This window comes from Charadrius vociferus, unplaced genomic scaffold, assembly GCF_000708025.1.
Source record: "Charadrius vociferus isolate BGI_N301 unplaced genomic scaffold, ASM70802v2 scaffold198, whole genome shotgun sequence".
Lineage (NCBI taxonomy): Eukaryota > Metazoa > Chordata > Aves > Charadriiformes > Charadriidae > Charadrius > Charadrius vociferus.
Genome location: NW_009649951.1, coordinates 3376661 through 3398788, shown reverse-complemented (window position 1 = coordinate 3398788; position 22128 = coordinate 3376661). Strand labels below are relative to the sequence as shown.

The following is a 22128-nucleotide window of genomic DNA, read 5'->3' as shown; positions in this document are numbered from 1 at the left end:
TCAACATAAGCAAGTGCAGGGTCCTGCACCTGGGGAGGAAGAATGTCAGGCACTAGTGTAGGTTAGGGGTGGACCTGCTGGGAAGTAGCTCTGAGGAGAAGGATTTGGGGGTCCTGGTAGATAGTAAATTGTCAATGAGCCAGCAGTGTGCCCTTGCTGCCAAAAAGGCCAATGGAATCCTGGGCTGCATAGGGAAGAGTGTGTCCAGTAGGTCGAGGGAGGTCATTCTCCCCCTCTACTCGGCACTGGTGAGGCCACAACTGGAATACTGTGTCCAGTTTTGGGCTCCCCAGTTCAAGAGGGACAGGGAACTGCTGGAGAGAGTCCAGCGAAGGGCAACCAAGATGATTGAGGGATTGGAGCATCTCCCTCATGAGGAAAGGCTGAGAGAGCTGGGACTCTTTAGCCTGGAGAAGAGAAGGCTGAGGGGAGACCTTATTATTGCTTACAAGTATCTAAAGGGTGGGTTGAAGGAGGATGGAGCCACAGTCTTCTCGGTGGTTCCCAGTGACAGGATGAGGCGCAATGGGCACAAGTTGGAACATAGGAAGTTCCGTTCAAATACACAGAAAAACTTCTTTACGGTTCGGGTGACAGAGCACTGGCACAGGCTGCCCAGGGAGGTTGTGGAGTGCCCTTCTCTGGAGATTTTCCAGACCCGCCTGGATGCAGTCCTGAGCAATGTGCTCTGGGCAATCCTGCTTTAGCAGGGGAGTTGGACTAGATGATCTCTAGAGGTCCCTTCCAACTCTGAAAATTCTGTGATTCTGTGATAAGCCTCATAAACTGAAATAGCTAAAAAACTGATTTTAGAAAACCAGTAAGTCACACTCTAATAAGAAGATCTGAAGAATTTTTGCATGGCAATAATGGATGCCATTTTTCTTGAAACACTTTATTTATTTATTTCTCACATAAATCTTTCTAAACTCAAATTTTTATTTTAGTTAAAAATCACCATCAGAGTCATCACATCATTACACCATGTAATGAACATCAGAGTCTTACTCTGACTTCTTTTAAAAACTTCATAATGAGAAATGAGGATACTATTATAAAAGTGCGATTGAATTCTGTGTTAGAATGCACATACCTGTCAGATGCTACAGTTACAAAAACATTTTAATGTCTGTTAATTACTGTTTTTTCATCAAGTATCATCTCTTAACACTGTCTTTGATGTCTGCACACATAGGAAAAGTAGGAGTCAAGACAGAAACGAGTGCTTCTGTTCAGTAAACATATTGAAATATTTACTATGCACATGGGTAATAGTTATTGTATACTAACCCTATGACTAAATGTATGGTATAACTCTCAGAGCTAAAAATGAACACCAATAATGAAACAGAACCAAAACAGCAATTACATGACATGAAATTAATCAAACCCCACAGGCTTATGTTTTGAAAACTATTTAAAATGTTTTTGTTCTCTTCTTTTTTTACTGCGTGGCATGATCATAGATCTAACTAAAAAGGCTTCCAAATTCAAAGATGCATAATCTCTCTGATCAGAGAAAAGGTATGTGAGAGCTGCTGAATGCACACATACTAAGATGTATATAGAAATATAACATAAAGCAAATTCAAATTCTTCATCACACTCATTACTAGAATAGTCAAAATAAAATCAACCAAAAGTTTGCCCTCAACAACACAGGTGTCACTGACTAGAAAAAGATTACAACACTTTAAAAAGGCATATTTACCCTTAATGAAAGAAAACTGATGTATTTTTGCTAATAAAGCCAATAATATAAAACTTAGTTTTGCCTGACTACAGTGTGATTTCAACAGCAAGAAAAGCTCAAATCCCGGAACAAGCATATGCTAACATATGCAACACCGATGTATAATCTTCCTGGCTAGTGAAAGTCTGAAGAAGATACATTACTGCTGTCAACATACTGTTAGCATGTCCCACAGGGTGGACTTTCAGCAAGGCATGAATCTGAACATGCTCAAGAAATCAGTACTTTACAGCAGAAACACTATTATCACTTAAGCTCAGGAGCAATGTATCCCAACAACGAAGAAGTCAGGCAAAAAATCCAGGAGGCCTGCATGGGTGAACAAGGAGCTCTTGGAGACACTCAGAAGCAACAAAGAGACCTAGAGAGGGTGGATGCAAGGATGGGTAGCCTCGGAGGAATACAGAGAAACTGTCCAACCAACCAGGGATCAGGTTAGGAAAGCTCAAGCCCAGATAGAATTAAATCTGGCCAGGGACATCAAGGGCAACAAGAAAAACTTCTGTAACTATGCCAGTGATAAAAGGGAAGACTAGGGAAGATGTGGCGCCTCTCTGGAAGGTAATAGGAGAGCTGGTCACCCAGGACACGGACAAGGCTGACACACTCAATGACTTTTTTGCCTCAGTCTTCACCAGCAAGGGCTCTAACCACACGGCCCAAGTCGCAGAAGGCAAAGGCAGTGACTGTGAGAATGAAGAACCGCCCACTGTAGGTGAAGGTCAAGTACAAGACCATCTAAGGAACCTGAAGGTACACAAGTCCACGGGACCTGATGAAATCCATCCGTGGGTTCTAAGGGAACTGGCAGACAAATTTGCTAAGCTGCTTTCCCTTATATTCGAAAATCATGGCAGTCTGGTGAAGTTCCCACTGACTGCAGAAGGGGAAATGTAACCCCCATTTCCAAAAAGAGAAAAAAGGAAGACCCAGAGAACTACAGGCCAGTGAGTCTTGCCTCCATGCCTGTCAAGATCGTGGAGCACATCCTCCTGGAAACTCTGCTAAGGCACATGGAAAATAAGGAGGTGATCAGTGACATGGCTTCAGCATGGGCAAGTCATGCCTGACAAACTGGGTAACATGGGAAATTTGGCTGTCATCAAAACACAGCCAACAACGAGCATTATGATACATTCCCAAAAGGCATACTCTGGTGTTTCAACTAGAGAAAGACTGCATGTCAACAAAATGTGGGATATTTGCTAAAGCAGAATGGAAGAACGTCAGTCAAGGGAAATATTAAGTACATAGGCACATACTGCTTAACAACCTGGTTCTCCTACAAGCCTAGCAACTATGGACTATACACATTTCCTTCCCTGAAGCTGCTTCAGTAACACTAATCATTTGTCCAGTCAGAGCCAGGTTTAAGACTAATTTACTGAAAAATGAAGGTTCATACACTGCATTAGGTTACTATATTACATTCATTATCATAAGTTGTCTGCTTTTGCTTCCCACCATGTCTTCTCCACTAGCATTGATAAGTACCTGACTGAGCTCAGGACAGATCACATACTGTTCAATTCATGTACTTCTGCAGAAGGTGAGACTGAACTTACATTCACTAACCAAACAGCAAATTCTCCGAATCATCATGACAAGTACACTCTTTTGAATAATTATTTGCACCCATGTTCACCACTAAGTAATTTAGGACTGCTTCACATTTGATTCTTAGCTTACATGGACCATACCGGTTAATGTAGTTGAAGTTCAGACACCACTAGAAGAAGACATGGGATAAATCAACAAAAGAAATAGTAACAATTCACCCACACTGGATGTGATTAATTTAAAACATCCAAAGGAAATCAAGTGTAAAGTTGAATCACCAATTGTAGGTTGCCACTAGCTTCTGAAATAGTCTTACTTTTAATGTCAGAAATTTCCTAAAGTTCTTTTAAGAAGTAAAAAAAAAAAAATTGATCCAAGTGAAACTGTCTACTTGGATTTGAAATGGATTTCAGCAAAGCTCCACACTAGGAGCTCCTAAAGAAACCCAACCGCTTTATTTTAAGGGGAGAAAAAAAATCCTACATATAAAGAATTGCTTTAGCTATGAGAAATAAGTAATAGCAATTAATGCTCAGTTTACTCTTTTGGAAAGAGTCACCTGTGGTGTCCCACATGTTCAAAAAAAAAAGAAAGGTAAGAGGGTACTGTAATAACAAAATTTTCTAATACTACGAAGCTATTCAGGATAACAAAACCAAAAGCCAATGCCAACTATTTACATCAGGTCCACATGGGATACAGTGCGACTGTATAATAAACTGTCACACAATATCTACGTTAGACAATATAGCTATTGTACATGGAGAAAAGCATTTTAACGTCACTTCACAAAGACAACAAAGGCCTCCTTAATCTCAGGAAATATAATCAACAGATATAATAAAAGCTTTTATGATAAAAAAAATTAAATAGTCTGACAAAATAAACCACAAAAAACTCTTCAGAGCGATACAAGATGATGAAAGCAGAATGATGTATTCAGAAATACAGTCTGAGTATTCAAAAACCATGATCCAAAGCTGTGTTTAGAGGAGAAACAGCTTGAGACTAATTTTATATTCATAACATTTCAAAAAATCCACTAAAATCTTTTAAAAGAAAAACACCCAATTATTTCTAAGATTCAGAAAAAGGTCAAGAATGTATCAAGAGGACAGCCCTCCACAAGAAAGACTTAAAAGAATGTGTTTAATAATTTGTGAAACAAAACTATCAAATTGTTAGATTAAGGGGAACCTTAAAAATCACACAAAATATGGGTTAAGAATCTTATGATAAACACTTAAGTATACTATGGATAAAGTTAGACCTCTGGAACAATCATCATGAACACATCCAGGAAATACTGCATTCTGTGATTTTTCTGTTTTGAGGAATCAGACACAATGATTTTTTAATATTCCAACTCCTTTGGGCTCATGAATATAATCCTTGATTACAGATCTACCTTACCCACCCACGCTAAGTGAAGTTTTGATTTAACAAGCATAATCACCTTAACTATTTTCCCTTCTCTGCTTGTAAGTACATCTCATTGACAAATCTAAGGAAGAAACTAAGCAACAGAGTTTACAAAACCATTGTGGGTAGACAGTTTCAAAGCCTTTCAAACTCACTTTAAGTCATAAATTGGCCTTCAGAAAATGTCAGGGGTATACATGTAAGATCTGGCACACTTGTAAAGTTGGAGGTTGGTTAGTGAGAGTGCTGGATTTATTATAATGGTTCCAAATGGCACATTAAGGCTTAGAAATTTTGAGGCAAATATTTCTCGCCACCCTAATACTTTCTTTAGATCTATGATCTAAAGTTTAATTGCATGGTCAGGAATAATGAAACCAATCAGGACCAATACATTGCATTTTCACAGAGGAAATGCAGAAACTTCACAGATTCTTCTAGGAATTTGTTTCCAGGAACAAAATCACTTTGGTTATATTTTTATTTTTGGTCTCTTTGTAAGAGAATATAAACAAGTGTCGTGTTGAATACGGACCCCATTACTTACATTTTTTCCCAGGACAGATTTAATTGTGAACCTTCTATTAGCAATAGCAGAAATAGTTACACTACTGCAGCAGCATAACTGCTTTTTTCTTAAAAAAAACCAACAAACCTGCAATTTCCTTTACAACTGTCTGGTACAGAAGCTTTATTTAAAACAAGAGGAAACAATTTTTATTATTCTAGAAGCGGACTCACTTGTACTTCGCATTTTGGAGAAGAATCCTGATTTAAAGCATCATGAGCCTGCTGAAGTTGTTCTTGTAACTGACCAATCTTTTGATCTTTTCCAAGTAACTGATCCTGAAGGGAGGCACAGGTTCGCTGCAGTTGAATTTCACTTGTTTTAACAGCTTCAAAACATGAAGTCAATTCATTATAAAGCTATGAGAGGGGAGAAGAGAAATAACAGGATTAAAAATAACTTCAATGCAGATAGACATACAGATATAGAAGGAGAGAAAGTGTAATTTCAGTAACTTGTCCACAAAGATCACCCTCTCTTTTTGACGTTTTGACAATTCGTTCACACTTCTTGTCCTCCTGCCTCCTGCCACGCACTATACATTTGAAAATAGTGATTGTAACAATCACCAAAACTTTAAGTTTGAAAGAAGTTTTTTCCAGAAAAACACAACGTACGTTAGAATATTATCAGTTTCAGTTGCTTCTTTATGGCATTTATGAATAAAAAGGGACACCTAAAAATCAGGATTTATTTAACTTCTTCAACAGTTTATATAAAATACAGAAAATGCAAAAGAAAAAATCCATCCCTTATTGAGAATAGGCAAAAAATTGAAACATCTGTCCTGGGAATAAAATTAAAGGAGCAAGAATACCAAAGATTATCCTTGTCTTTTATGGAGTAGCTTGATCTTTTAAAACTAACATTTTTAATATAGCTTAGATAGCAATACAGTGAATTCACAAATGCCTATTGCATTTTGCATGAAGTCTAAAATGGTTGTTTAAAGAATTATTCTGTGGGAATTTTTTTGACATTAACTATAAAACCCAGAGATGATATTAGAAGTTCTTATCCCTGGCTGTTGCTCAGCTGTTCTTGCTGAAACCAGAACATTGTATATATTCTGCAATCACTTTAGAAGATATTCCATACACACAAAGATTTTCTAGAACTACATCGAAGTAATATTCTTTAGCAAGAATAAGAAAACTTAACAATCACCTCATCCCTCTATTTTACCCTTCTTTTTCCATAGAAACATCTGCAAACGGTTTAAAACAAAATCAGCTTTCTATTAAAAAAAAAGTTTGAAAAATAAACCTGTACTTGAATAAACAACAGATTCTGAAAGAAATACATAACTCTACAGCTTTACTACCTAAGCATACATTCCTCTCTCCATTTCAGTCCTTCATTCCTTTGACTGTCTTTTTTTTTTTCAGAATACACAATATTCCCTCTGACTATTTCTTCAACCATAAAAAAATCTGTAGAAGGCATGTATATCCACAGTTGACAGTTTTCTTTGGAGAATCCATTTCTCCCATTCCCTCCAAAAGAAACTAATTAAATATCAAAATCAGAATTTCCAAAGCTATCACTAAAGTTTATGAGTACAAGGAACTGATAAAAGTCATTTTACTTGTGAAAACTTTATTTTACTCTTCATTTCATACCCCTGTCTTGTCAGCTTCACTCAAATGATACACTTCTTTCTCCTTTTCATCTCCTTACATTGCTTATAAGTTAAAGCCTTTGAAGAAAACCACAACTTTTACACTTGGAAATGGTCTACCTAACACTTGCTAAGGAATTTGGAAACAAAAATTTCCCTGCATTTCTTTCTTCCTGTCATCTTCTACTCCCATGGGCTCTCAAAATCCACTCAGATCAAAGTAACTTCCTACCTATTTCCAAAGCAGATGAGAGATCATGTCATTAGGCAAAATGAATTCAAAGTCCAAATAGACTGATATTTCAAATGACTCTGAGTCTTAAAAATTAAACTTTTGCATTGAAATTTCTGTGCCTACTGAATCTTTCTTAAATATTTAAGAAAGCTTACATCATGTCTAGAAATGCAAGTTCAAGATTAGCCACGTTCAAGATTAGCCAATTTCTTATGGAAATCAGTATCTCACAGGAAAATAAACAGTTCATTTATCAAAAACGTGTATTTTTTTAGAATGTCCCTCAAAATGAATGGAACATACAAGACAGTTATTTCCAGCTCATTCTTCTTCCAGCTCATTCACTTCCAGTTACATAAGCTCATTAGCTAGATCATACTGGTATGACAATTTACTGGTTTTATGACTAGCAGCACTTAAGTGGTTGTAATTATAGTATCTGAAAGGTAACATCCTAGTAAGATGAATGGAGAACATCAAAAATATGATGTTTTTTTCTCACTGGCAGCCACATCCCCTAATGTAGCTAATGGGTATTTTTCGTAGTCAGCATTTGTCAGGACAAGACAAATGGCATGTCTTTTTACTTGCATAAACTTTTCCAACCTTTCCTGTTTTGAAAACAGCAATAACAAAACACATATTTTTCAAGTGTAAAACTATCTAAAAGCTATGTGCAAAAAAACACATTCACATCATTCATCTTTTTTCACCAAAGTTTATATATTTTTTTAACACCACCAATGCACTAGTTTATAGGAGTCAGATCCTTTTTTTTTTCAAAGGTATTTAACACCTGGAAATTTCAAAATGAAAATTATCCATATGAAAAGAAACAGTTTTATCTACTGTCCACAGATAAGCAGAACAGCTTCCAGATTTCATTTACGGCCGTTTTGTGAATTAAATACCTGCTTAATGTTTATATGGGATTATTTGGGTTTTTTTGGGGGGGTTTTCTGCTCATTTCTGACCCTGTTTTAGAAGAGGCACCACATTTAATCACATCACAGTAAACACATTCCAGAACATACAGAACTGTGCAACACGGTGAAACAGATCTACCATTAATAAAGATACTGAAAATCAGGTGTAGACAGACAAGACGTAAAATGGAGATCAGAGGACTAGAGTGGAACATGAAGTAGAAAATCCAAAAGAAAGACAAAATTATTGTAAATTATTTATCTCACAACTAGCAAGCATCACAGAAAAGAGGAGTGAATCTTGACTGTACGTGAGTGGTTATACTTCACATGAATGTCAATCAGACATGAGATTTACCCAGGAAATTGTTTAATTCCCTAAAAAAGACAAAAAATATTTATGTTTAAAAGCTAGAAAGAAAAAGGAAAATATTTTAAAACATTTCTTATACATTTTATGACACTTGGTAGCTGGAAAAAAAAAGGCAACAGCCAGACACACAAGACTGTACTCTGCAAAAACTGTTGCACTGACTGTATTTTGAGAATCTCTTTGTAATGCCTTAGAGCTGTCCTTTCTCTGACAGGCAATAGAGACCATCACAGGTGAAGATACTTAAAAACAAATAAAAAAAGATTAAAAGTATCTGAAATCAGCGCACTGTAATAAATTTAGTCTATATGACACAAGAGCATTATTTATCAGTCAGGAAGGAAGAGTAACTTAGCTGAATTACAACAAAAAAAGTATCCCATATATCTCAGCTACCCTACCAATTTCCAATATTGATTTAACTGATTTTACCAGAAAGCACTTTTTGCTAGATCTTTGAACAGTTACTTAAAACAGAAAGCTTCATTAGAATAGTAGGTGTGCTTAGTGTCACCCTGACACATAGAAACAATAGAAAACAGTATCAGAACTTGAACTAAAGTGTGAGATAATCTTTGTTAAAAATCTGAGTTTTTCACAGACAAAGTGGACTACAAAAACCATGATTCACATACTACTAATGTAGGCTTCAGCATATTTGACTGGACAGTTAGTTTCTCTCAGCTCTTATCATGTGTGAAAGAACTTAGGTTTTTCATTCCATTTTGAGGGAGAACCTGCATTGTTACTACCATTTACATATCTCTATGGTCATAGTTTTTATTTTGTGAATTTTTCAATTTAATGCTGCTTACATAAAAAGAAACACATTTATGTGATTTTTAACCGTGCTTAAAGGTTGTAGCAGAAAAAGACCAGAAGTGGTAAAATGTGGTAAAAAGAAACAGTAACTTGACACTCTGATTACAATTTCTCAGGCTTGAAGGAAAGCAAACTATCTCCACACAATGACACCAGGAGGACTGGCAAAAGCAACTGCAGGCACAAAATTAACCACAAGAAAAGGTATCTGACACTATCCTATTTTTATCTACTTTCTGTTGCACTTGATGCAGGCTTCTGCAATGCCTCTTAGTTGAAAACTCTTACTGTGTTTTCTCATGCTGAAAATCTAACTACTGAGCAATGCTTTTCTTCATCACAGACAAGTACTGTACCACTATCCACAGTATTCTCTATTTGAGAGATGAGTTCCAGGACACAAATTATGATTTCCTACTTAATGACAAATAAATTTCCACTTCACTAGAAGGGCCTTCCACCAAGAGATTTTTAATCAGTGTGATTAACAAGGAACCTAAAGGCTACATCAGATCAAGGGAAAGTACTGCATTATAAAAACAAAGGCCCTAAATTGTAAATTTCAGAAAACTGTGATAAGCTGGCTAAGGAGTTCAGAATCTCTTCTTGTCTTATTATCCCTAGTATTGATTGAAGTCTCTCCACCTTGAAATTGTTGGTGAGGACAAATCTATTGAGTCTCATTAAATCCAGCACAAGAATGAAGTCCCCAGAGTATTTGAGGCCACTAAAACAGATGCTATACATTCTACAAAAATATTCCCTATCCTTGAGAATAAGAACTACAGCTGTAATATGAGAGAGATATTAACTTGTTTCCACAAATGCTCTAGCATAAGGGAGTTATTGTAGAACACAGCACCCATAAAATTTGTATTTAAAGAAAAAAAATAAAAGGTAGTACTATGTCAAGTCAACACAAGTTTATAAAACAGATTACACACTTTCACATGTGTATGCTGTCCACTACAGCTAGACTTGGAAGAGAATTTGTGGTCCTCAGCGGATTTACACATAATCCAGTGCCAGTTCATGACCTTGATCTGGTTTACCAGAAATGTTTTTTCTATTCAGTCTACTGTTTTGTACTACACATTAACATCAGCACAAGGAGAGGTTCTTCCTAAACAGTAGACCGTTAAGCGGTACTTTCAATATGTGAGCCAACCACATTGCCTGAGCTATAGCATATACTGCCTATCTGACCACTACCAGAGAGGTCATTGATCTTGCTGTAAGGGACAATATATCATAGGATGTACACAGTGATAGGCTCAATGCCATTCAGAGCAGTAGGAAAATATTCCTTTGTGAATACATTTATGGAATAGCTGACACGTCCTTATCTAGCTGTTGCAGCCTGCATATTATTAATGCATGGAAGACAAATAGAACACACATTGGTCTCCAATAGTTTGCCTTTCTTATTCAAGGGAAAAATAGGTATTTGTCTTATTTTTACAAATGCTGAGTTTTCTAAAGGCCTGCTGTGACTTCAGTGGGACTGTGTATCTCGTGATTTGGAGCTTGATACTTTGAAGCAATTAGAGTTGGGTATTTTATACAGTTCTGATCAGAAGTACAGAACAGGATTGTCATGATACAGGAACTCCTTCTCCCCTCTGAAGTTCTCTCAACTCAATTTGCCAGAAACTTTATCAGATCTATTCCATGCTGACTTAGAGAACTTAACTTTTTTTTTTTAACATATTTGTATAAAAAACAAAAAGAACATATTTTTTTCCAGGTGCATTAGATATTTTGATACTTTACAAAAAGACAGTTTCACAATAGTAATTTGTCAGAATAACGGAGTTTGCTATTTCTGGTTAAAAAGGCAAACCTTACTTTTCCCTGCTAGAAAAATATAGAACTCAACGCCTCCAAAACCATCAAATTTTAGGGTCATCTGTGAGTTGAAGTATAAAGGGCTTATCTTCAAAACCACAGTATTCTTGTTCTTGTTGCATGATCAGCTAAGCAAAAGTCTTAAGTCCTTCTAAGACAGACCAAGAACTGTGAACCAGCTATCTGAAGCAAACATGAATTTTGAGCTAAGCCCAGTTTAGAAGCGGCTTGCCCCTATAGCTATATAAACATACCTATAAATTTTCCATAATACATAAGTAACATAGAATAGCAAAATTATTTTTCATAGGACTGGGTTTTAATGTGACTTTCATAAAGAGTTTTGTCATGCTTTAAAATGGTCTCATGAAGAATCAGTTTTATCTTCTTTCACATGTTGCAGAACTAGTCTGGAAGAATACAGTCTTATGTATGAAGAGACTGATGAAGAGAGTTCATATTCTCTTCACTTGTGCCATTACTTTATTTTTTGAGTGACTCAAAGGATCCATTTAACACCTATGGAAGCATTGGGTAGAGAATGAAAAATGAAAGAAATAGCAACTCTTGATACCTACATTCTGTATTAAAAAAAATAAAATAAAAATCTATAATTTACTTTATGTTGCCCCAGATAGGTAAAATTCATCCTGGCTTGTACATGTTCTGAACAATTTTGATGGAAGTCTACCTGTAGCTTGACTGGGCACTGGGCTACTACTGTAGTGAATAAAAGACTTAATGTCAGTCATCACTGCAGTAATGATAAACTTGTGCAGGGTTAAGTACACAAGAATGTGTACACTATATGCCATAAAATGTTAATCAAACACATCTTTAGAAACCCAGTACTGATCCTGGCTTGACTTTGGCCTAGCTTCACAATTTTATCACAAACTGCATGCTCTCTAAGTAGGATGATAAGGGGAAACACCCGTTTTTTGAAAATGCACCGACAGTACACAATTTGAGAAAGCAGTTCCAAGATTGGTAAAAGGTGTGTGAAAGTTGTATATACAACTTCTTCCTGGTCTTCTTCCTTCTCAATGTTTCTAAAAAGGAAGGCAACATACCTTCTGTAAATCTTACAAACTGAAAAACACATCAATATAATTTTTTACACTCAAAAGGAAAAGCTCTGAGTAGTGTACATGTGACAGCTCTTCAGGGTTAGCGTTTATGCTGGCATGCATCAAAAATATGAATCTGTTCTGTCAACGTAAATATAGTTTAAAAATTTTGAATTAGTTATCCCTTTAGAAAGCTATTATGGCAACAATTTTTCTGGTTAATTTTGATAGAGCAGGTTTTTGCATATTAAACCAGTAAAATTGTTAGAGATTCACACAAATACATTATTTACAAGTGAAAGGAATTTCTTCTCTTAAATTATCAAAAACAAATTGGAGAATTTAGTAATTGAAAGCTCTAGGAGAGGAAGGAGAAGAAAAACATAGATAACACAAATCTGCGTAAAGAAATTTATATGCTTGGCAATTCACCTCTGTTTTCCTCCAGATGCAATTAAATCTTAATATTTAAGGCTCATCAATTCAATGTAAGCAAGGGGCATATATGCTGGGATGTAATTAGGTCAATAAACTCTGCTAATCTGCCCACCATATTTTGGTCACAATAAAGATCCAGAGATCTAAAGGATGCAACACTACACCCTGCTTTGATTACTCTGTCTATTGACATTGTACAGATGGATATTAAAATGAACCCTGTGATCATAAAGCAGAATGACATACTTTTTGATACGATGTTGTTTCAGCTGTGTGAGCATCTTCTTGGTCTTTCAGTACTTTTTGTGTATCAGTATTGAGAACCTGAAGCTGCTTTATCAACTCAGCTTGCTGTGCTGTATGTTCAATGTTTTGCCTGTAAAGATTCTGCAGCTCCTGTAACTCCTTCCTGTGCAAAACAAGCAATAAAGAGAAATTAAGAAAAAGAACAACAATGACCTCCGTTAAACAATTGCATTCAAATAATTTTATTGTAGATAATGAGCTTCCTATTTTCATTTATTTTTCTGTCAATTGCCTTACAAACACTAGAAGTTACATATAAAATATTTATCACATACTTTTGTGAAATATCTACAGAACAGTTAAGTTTCAAAATGGAATGCCTTTCAATTTCACTCTAATGCTCTCACTGCTCTAAAATAAATGGATTTTCACTATTGCATCAACACTTTCTAATCAATATTCAGTTAACTCTTTAGCAGTAAGTGTCAAAATGTAAAATATTTAGAACACATAGACTGTAAAATAAGTTTGATCATTTTTTTTATAGCTAGGATCATCAGAAAAAGATAGAAAAGTTTTTCTTAACTTGCAGAGTATGTGTAAAGCAAGTCTCTTTTCTGAAGTGCTTCCACTCCCTAGACACATGATGTATGTCTACTGATAAATTACATTTGTCTGCAGGTACAGCATAGTGCAACAACCATAAGGAAAGTAAGTAAACTTTGGTGTGTATTGTATAACATAGCAATAAAAGCTCTATAAACACAATAATAGGAATCCTGCTGTAATGCAACCATAGGCTAGAACTAGTATAGTTAGTGTGATTGAGAATTTTACTGTACCGCCAATAGATCTTATGAATTAAGGAGGAAACAAAGATGAGTAACTCTTACTTACCATAAACAAAGATTGAAAACTTGGAATATTTTCTGTAACACATGTTAAAAGTTCAGGTGACTCCATTAACCCCTTTTCATATATTTTCTACTTAATTCCTTATTTAATTCACGAGCATATTTCACACAAGTATTACACACAAATACTGAAATATAAGTTTATCACTCCAACTAATTTTCTTCCTTCCTTCCTCAAGGAATTTTCTTAGTGACCTCCAACATATATGCAACCTCTCTGTGCCTAGAATTATCATTAACAACAAGAGTTATCACTGCATTTTTATAATACTGCTGGGGATGTCCAGGCAAAGATTAGTGTACAAAAGGCAAGCAGCAACAGCAACTTTGTTGAGAAACCACCAAATGACACAGAAACTTTCAAAAAAATATTTAAGACCCATGCCGCTACTTAAGATGTTGATTATTCACTAAAGGTACAACATCTGAATAATTATATAAAAATTGAAATTATACGTACCACAATAGCACATTCAGACAACTTAATGTTGTTTAAAAAGCACTATTTAATAAAGCCTGTTAACAGGCCAATACAGGAGAACACTTAAGGACGTACTTACTTAAAAGTTTTAACTCCCACTGTTCTCAATGAGATGCAAAGTAGCTCCCCAAAATTAACCATGGTAGAGGTGCATTAAAGACTCTTTATGTAACAAAACCAAAGTACAACTGCAGTATGTATTTCATATGTACTAATTTAATACTGTTCACAAGCACAGCAGCAGAAATAAGGACATAGTGACAAACTAGCACTTTCCAACACCCTGTACAACAGGCTTCCAAACAAGCACTCATTTCATTTCCCTTACTGTGAATATATAGTAGAAACTGAGACATTTTTGCACTGTAGTTAAAACACAGATGATATTAATTTTGCACAGGTTCTCCAATCAGATCTTCATTTTGTTGTGGAAGGGGAAAACATGGGATAAGGTTCAATCCTCAGATACTGTTGGAAATGTTGGTAGTAACTGTTGCCAAGACCACTCTGCTATATTGCTGCTCTTTAATTTGTATGCAAACATCAATGCAGTTATCTGTCTGTCACCTGAGAACGCACAGTATTATGTGTTCTCTAATGGTCTGCCCACAAAGTGTATTAAGGTCAATGGGAAGCTTTTTTGTTGACTTTATCAGGCTTTGAGTTATACCCTAAAGAGGAGGGGTTGGAGGGGAGCTAAACCTTGCAGCTACACAAGAACTGCAGCAGTTAGAACACATGGTTAATGTTTGCTCATGTTAAATTCAAGGCCTTTTAAACATAAGGAAACACAATCACAGTTCCAATATGCCACATTTTTAAAATCAGACTTTATTTCTTCATGCACATATCCTAACTTGCTTTTTCTTTTTTGAGTGAAAAGTTATACAAACCAAAATAGTAGCAATCCGAAAAATTCTTGACACACAGAAATATACAACCACTGTACTTAACTTGCAATTGTATGCTACAGCTGCTTTTATCATCTTTAATGAATGAGGTACTATTTTTACATTGTAAATCCACACAGGGAACCTTCTTTTATTTCATTGTTAACCAAGAAGGAGGAAATGATGCTCAATCTTACCAGGAACTATTCAGCACCAATGGTGCACTACAAATAAATTCACAGAATGAAGCACCTTTGATAACAGAGAAGCCAACTTGGTGAGAGAAGCTTTAAACTAGGAATGGTGGGGGACAGAGATGTTGACCAAGTAACAAGTGAGGGAGCTGTGGCCCGGGCTAGCAAGTAAAGGGCACAGGTTGGTGTGGACAGGAAAGACTTTGTGATGAACAATTCAAGCCTCAGGAAGGACCACCTCAAGCGTATGCACATAAATATAGGAGTGCTGACAGGACATCCATCAGTATGGGAGAGGGTCTTAAGAGTCATCTTGCGAAATAAGCACAACCGTGTGCCCATCTGAAGTTGTTCTTCAAATGCACACAGCCTGTTCCCGTGCAGGATGACAGGAGGAATCAGAGATCCGTCTGCGATTTCAGGGTCATTGGGATCATGGAGACAAGGCGGGATAACTCACACATGACTGGAGTGCTGCCATGCCTGGATACAGGCTCTGTAAGAAGGACAGCCCGGGATGGCAAGAAGTTGTCCTTTATTTGAAAGAGCAGTCTAAGTGGATGGAACTCTGCCATGCGATGGACAATGAGCCAGCTGAGAGCACGTGGGTCAGGTGTAGGCAGACCAATGCAGATAACATGGTGGCTGCCTGCTGATCCTGTCTGATCAGGAAGAAGAGTGAAGTCCTCTTCAGAAAACTGGAAGAAGATTCATGTTTGAAGGCCCTTGTCTTCATGAGGGACTTAAATCACCCCAGCATACACTGGAGGGATAACACAGCAGGGCACAAGCAATCCAGGAGGTTTCTGAAGTGCTTTGATGATAACTTACAAGGAAGAACTGGTCAGGGACGTAAAGGCCAAGAGCATCTTTGTCTGCAGCAACCTTGAGATGACAGGAGTTCAGGATCCTGAGAGGAGGGAGAAAGGCAAAAAGCAGGATCACAACCCTGGATTTCAGGAGAGCAGACTTGCACATTTTCAGGAACCTGCTTGGAAGAATCCAGTGTAATACTGGTCTGGAGAGAAGAATGGCCCATGAGAGCTAGTTGATTTTCAAGGATCACTTCATCCAAGATCAATCATGGTCCATTCCAATGAGCAAGAAATCAAGCAAAGGTAACAGGAGGCCTGCATGTATGAACAAGGATCTCCCCTGAATAAACTCAAATGAAAGAGGAAGGATACAAGATGTAGAAGCAGGGACAGGTGACCAGGAGGAACTTAGAGTCATTGCCTAAGCATGCAGATATAGGGTTAGGAAAGCAAAAATCTGCACAGTATGCAGCCATTTTCAGTAGTTAGAAGAGGCCCAGCTAAGAAGTAAAGTTACTGAACAAAACTGGTCCTGTTTTACCTCAAACCAGGACACCTTGATAGGCTGGACAAATGGGCTGACAGGAACCTCATTAAGTTCAACAAAGAGAAGGACAAATTACTGCCCCAGGGGGAGTAATAACCCCATGTACTAGCACAGGCTGGGGGGTGACCAGCTGGAAAGCAGCTTGTCAGAAAATGCCCTGGGGATCCTGGTGGACACCAGGTTCACCATGAGCCAGTAACGTGCCCTTGTGGTAAAGGGCAATGTTATCCTGAGCTGCACTGAGAAAAGCATTGCCAGCAGGGGGAGCAAGGTGATCCCTCTGTTCTATTCAGACGTGGTAAGACACACGTGGGTACTGTGTCCAGTTCTGAGACATGGACATACCAGAGTAAGTCCAGCGAAGGACCACAAAGATGATGAAAGGATTGGAGCATCTGCCATACATTAAGGGGCTGGGAAAGCTGGGGCTGTTCAGCTTGGAGAAGGGAAAGCTCATGGGGATATTACCAATATGTATAAATATCTGATGGGAGTCTGTAAAGAAGATGCAGACAGACTCTTCTCAGTGGTGCCCAGAGACTGGAAAAGAGGCAGTGGGCACAAAGAAAAAACACATGAAATCCCAGTTAAACATAAGAAAAATGTTTCTATCCTGTAAGAGTGGTCAAACACTGGAACAAGCTACCCAGAGAGGTTGTGGAGTCTCCATTATTCGACACACTTGAACTCGACTGGACACCATCCTGGGCAGCCTGCTGTACCTGATACTGCTAGAGCAAAAGGGCTGGACCTGCTGGAGCAGCAGGACTGCAGGATCTCCAGAGGTGTCTGCTAATCTCAACCACCCAGTGATGCTGTGTGATTCTGCTACTAATTTGCTTGCAGTGTATTCGAAGAGAGTATACAAAAATCAACCCCATGATAATCAGCAAAACAGTTACAAGATAGAAATAAATGTCTGATCAAAATATCTGTCAACGTGCTTACTCAAACCAGCAAACTACTAAGCACTCCACAAGAGACACCTGCCTGTCGCTGCGGCAGGGTAAAGGTGTCAAATCCTAAGTTAAGTGATACTTTCAGGTGAGCGTGTAACAGAAGAAATAATAAAAAATTAAAAATTGCATGTAACAAAGGCAATGAGTGGCATTTAAAATATATGTGCCTATATACACACCTGTATATATACATATATATGCACCTATAGGTGTATACACAGATACGTAGGAATATATACATCCACATGCAAAATATATAAATTATACGTGGATGTGTACGTGTACACATACAAGTAGCATATATGTATACAAATATGGGCACATATTGACAAAATCTTTCGAGATACTGTACGCTCTAAACAAACACAAATTTAAGAAAAAAGTCACCATCAGCAACACTAATCAAAAAAACCCAATATTCTCTCAGCTAAGAACCAGAACTGAAACACCTACTACCTCTATTTTTTCCCTACCATCCCCACTCTCCCCATAAACAAAAACACCCTGATACACTGAGAGTATTTAACTCCATTTAACATTGACGCCACCAGATATTAGTCTAACACCTCATGACCAATACAATGGGAAACCAAGAAATTTACAGAAAGTGAGCTGCACTCTTCAAGTCACAAGGAAGAGCCTGCTATGAAAATTAGTCAGGTTTTTCTCAAGTCAAAATACAAGAGCATAACTAAATTATTGTGGCCACTTAAGTAAGATTACAATAACCTTACTAGATTTTTGCTTTAAACATTGCAAGGTTGACGCTACATGAAGACACTACAAACTGGACTGCAGCAAGACTCAAAGATTTGACACTTCATCCTGCCAACAACAATATTTAAGATTCATACTATCGTTTAGGGTAGAGAAAGCTCTGGTGCTCACATCTGACAAGAGTGTGAACTAAAGTTTCCTCCTATCCTTAGAGGATAACCTTAAAGAAATGCCCTGCACATACCAACAGTTTAAGAATAAACTGTGGTTTCTCAGACATGTAAATGAAAGGAGTAGCTACTGTCACTCTAGAAGCTATATAACTGTGCTTCAAATAGAGTTTATGCTCACCACACCCACCACTTCAGGTGATGCTGTTGGCTTTGTTTCACCACCACAGGTTTGGTGAAGACACTAGGATGCTGAGTACCTCTGCTACCCCTCTTACCAAGGGAGTATAAGAGGGTTTGGGATAATTCAGCATAACTCTAGATTCCATTACCTGTAGTTTAGAAATACAACACAGTGACAGGCACTATGAATTATGGCTTCTCAGGGGAATCACATAGGTACTATGAAACGGTTTACAGCACACAGCAAAGAATAACCTGAAAATCCCAGAGCAGCAAAATAAGGGCTGAGGAGAAATCCGACTGCCTCATAATTTACAGCATGGAGGTAAACAGCAACAGGAGTGGGGTGGGGAGGTGCAAAAAAACCCAAAATTAATATTGTTACAAAAGAAGAAGTGGTTGTAAAATGATGAGGGATAGATTTGGACTAGAAACTAACCAAAGAAATGAAGTCATGGCGCACACATCCAGTAAGAACACAGGGGAAGAAATTCTAATTCATTTTACAATAGAGCTTACTATATTCGCAAACAGTTCAGAATTTTCTGAATACCTGTTACAGCAAGGCTCACGCCTCAGTGAGTCAAGCAAACCTCTCCAATTTGATGTTCAGAGTTCCACCAGAGCTGTGCCAGTGAGACGGACAACGCTGAGTGTTCAGCAGTAAACACAAAGTTCTAAATCCTGATATTTAGCATAATTTTAAAACAAAGATCACAAAGATAGACTGAAGTTAATCTTCAGAAAGAAACAGCAAGATTTAATGTTCAAGAACATGAAAATGGAAGGGCTACCAGCGACTCTAAATAGATCCAGAAAATCAGTACTGAATACAAACATGAAAAATATAACAAGGAAATGCATTTCACAGCTACTTCAGGAGTTTAAAAGTAAACCCAGTGAGATTAAGAGTGCTTTGCAAAAATAAAGCCAGCAAAGAAAGGTGGTGGCTTCTTGAAGACATCTGCTGTGCAAGATGGATGCTGTAAATACTGTCTGTTCACTGGTCTTGGAAAATTTATCTTCCACACCTCAGAAGTATGTGACAGACTTTCGCTGACAATGGGAGGGATTTTCAAAAACATCTGCTATTCTGTAGGGTCAGATTTAGACTGTAGTACTTCTCCAAAATTTTGGTCCCTGCTAATTTGCTGGAAAAGACTGCCCCTTAAAGAAAACAGTTCTCTTAGTATCTACAGACATAGTTACTGTTAAACTGAAAAAAACTTGCTAACAAATTGACAAACGTGCAGAACAGAGCAAGAAGTTATGAATGCACAAGAAACAGAGCACCAGAACAGTTTACACGTAGACCCGTAGAGACCTTCTTTTCCAATTGATTTTAGCATCTACTGTAAAAATTTCAGACAGTATTACCAAGGTGTCAGCTGAAGGAGTCGGGATCTGGACCTGCTTATGCTGCATATGAAAGAAGACACCAAATGAAGCCAGTTTCCTTCCCTTCTTCCTCCAGAGATTGTTTCTAATAATTACAACTGTGCTCCTGGTCTGTTTCCAAAAAAGCGGAGGGCTGGGAAGGCAGGCAGGCTGCAGACAGGGAGTGAGAGACAAAGCAGTGCGGAGAACAGAGAGATTTGCAAATCAGACTGTCTTTTTCAGTGCTAAAAGTTTGAAACTGATGATAGGAAACTGGAGACAGTACGGGACATGAGCTATTTTCCACACCATTTGTCAAAGAATTTTCTGGCAGCATTCAACATGATACTTTTGCAAGACTAAGTTTTAAACAAGAATAACTAAAAAAAAAGTTAAAAAAAAAAAGGAAAAACCAAATGCTTCAATCATGAAGTGAACACAGTTCTAAGATCTTGGCCTAGGAAGATAAGAAGATGTAAAGACTTTACTTTCTCCTCATATTTTTTCCTTTAATTCTGGAGTTATTGCTTTCATTAACTTAAGTAAGAGTTTGAGGTTTGTCTACATAGGCATTTGCTTATTATTTTCACTTTTTTTTTCCTATTAAAAACAACAGAAAAATAGTTTTATCTATATACTGACACCTTGGGAAGGTAAGGAGAAACTGCAGCATTCCGTACTACAAAAAATACAGCATAGTTAAAATTCTTAGTTTGTATTGCTAACTACTGAAACTGCTGCCCAAAACTGTGGATTTTATATACTATAACCTATTTAGCGTAAGTCTTCTTTTTTCATATTAGAAATGTCAGCAAGAAACTTGCAGCCAAAGACAGTTCCTTAGGAAAGATTTGCAGACATTGAATTACAAGGATACTGATCAAATATATACATATATAACATGTCAAGTATAACTCACATACAAGTAATATGGAAAAATACTATCATTTATCGTAACACCAGTTAAGTACCTAGGAAGGAAAACATTCGAGCACATGGAAAAACATACATGATCAGTTTGAGAAACTCTTCTCCATAAATTTAGAAGATTGGTTGTATGGAAAAACATACAGAAAAAGACATCAAACACTTCACAATAAGTATGTTGTCCATCTTTTATTACCTCAAATTCAGGCCTGATGTTCAAAAAAGTACTTATTTTAATCATATATTTAAATGAGATGTCTGTGACAAATTATAAGAGCTTGTTTTGCAGTGAACAGCAAAGAATAAATTTTAACAATTTTTAAGTTCAATGAATAACTTGGTCTGCAATATCTAAACTACAACCAACAAGCAGTAACTTTGCAAATCTTGATTATGAGACTTTAAAAATATCGTCTTTGCTGTCCCTAATCCCTTCACACATACATATATTTCTGAAAATAATTTCAGAAGATAATAAAGCCTATTAGTCCATTGATGATTTTCAAAAATTCCCATGATTCCCTCTTTAAATGCAAATCCCAAGCACAAAAACAGGTTGGGTAGAGAATGGATTGAAAGCAGCCCTGAGGAGAAGGACCTGGGGGTGTCGGTGGACAAGAAGCTCAACGTGAGCCGGCAATGCGCGATTGCAGCCCAGAAAGCCAACCATATCCTGGGCTGCATCAGAAGAAGTGTGGCCAGCAGGTCAAGGGAAATGTTCTCACTCTCTACTCCACTGTCGTGAGACCCCACCTGGAATACTGCATCCAGCTCCGGAGCCCTCAACGTAAGAAGGACATGGACCTGTTGGAGTGGGTCCAGAGGAGGGACACAAAGGTGATCAGAGGGCTGGAGCACCTCTCCTATGAGGGCAGGCTGAGAGAGTTGGGGTTGTTCAGTCTGGAGAAGAGAAGGCTCTGGGGAGACCTTATAGCAGCTTTCCAGTACCTGAAGGGGGCCTACAAGAAAGTCAGAGAAGGGCTTTTTGCAAGGGCATGTAGTGATAGAATGAGGGGTAATGGCTTCAAACTGGACAAGGGGAGATTTGGCCTAGATATGACGAAAACTTTTT

General features: G+C 37.4%; 1 protein-coding gene across 1 annotated transcript in view; it reads right to left on the bottom strand.

The window, feature by feature from the left end:
* Positions 1-22128, bottom strand: part of CNTLN (centlein, centrosomal protein) — a 185215-nt gene that overhangs the window by 122254 nt on the left and 40833 nt on the right. Inside the window, exons 8-9 of the mRNA XM_009891515.1 lie at positions 12883-13045; positions 5477-5662 (exon numbers count right to left, since the gene is read on the bottom strand). Coding sequence (XP_009889817.1) covers positions 5477-5662; positions 12883-13045 — 349 coding nt within the window. The remainder of the gene's footprint in view (positions 1-5476; positions 5663-12882; positions 13046-22128) is intronic.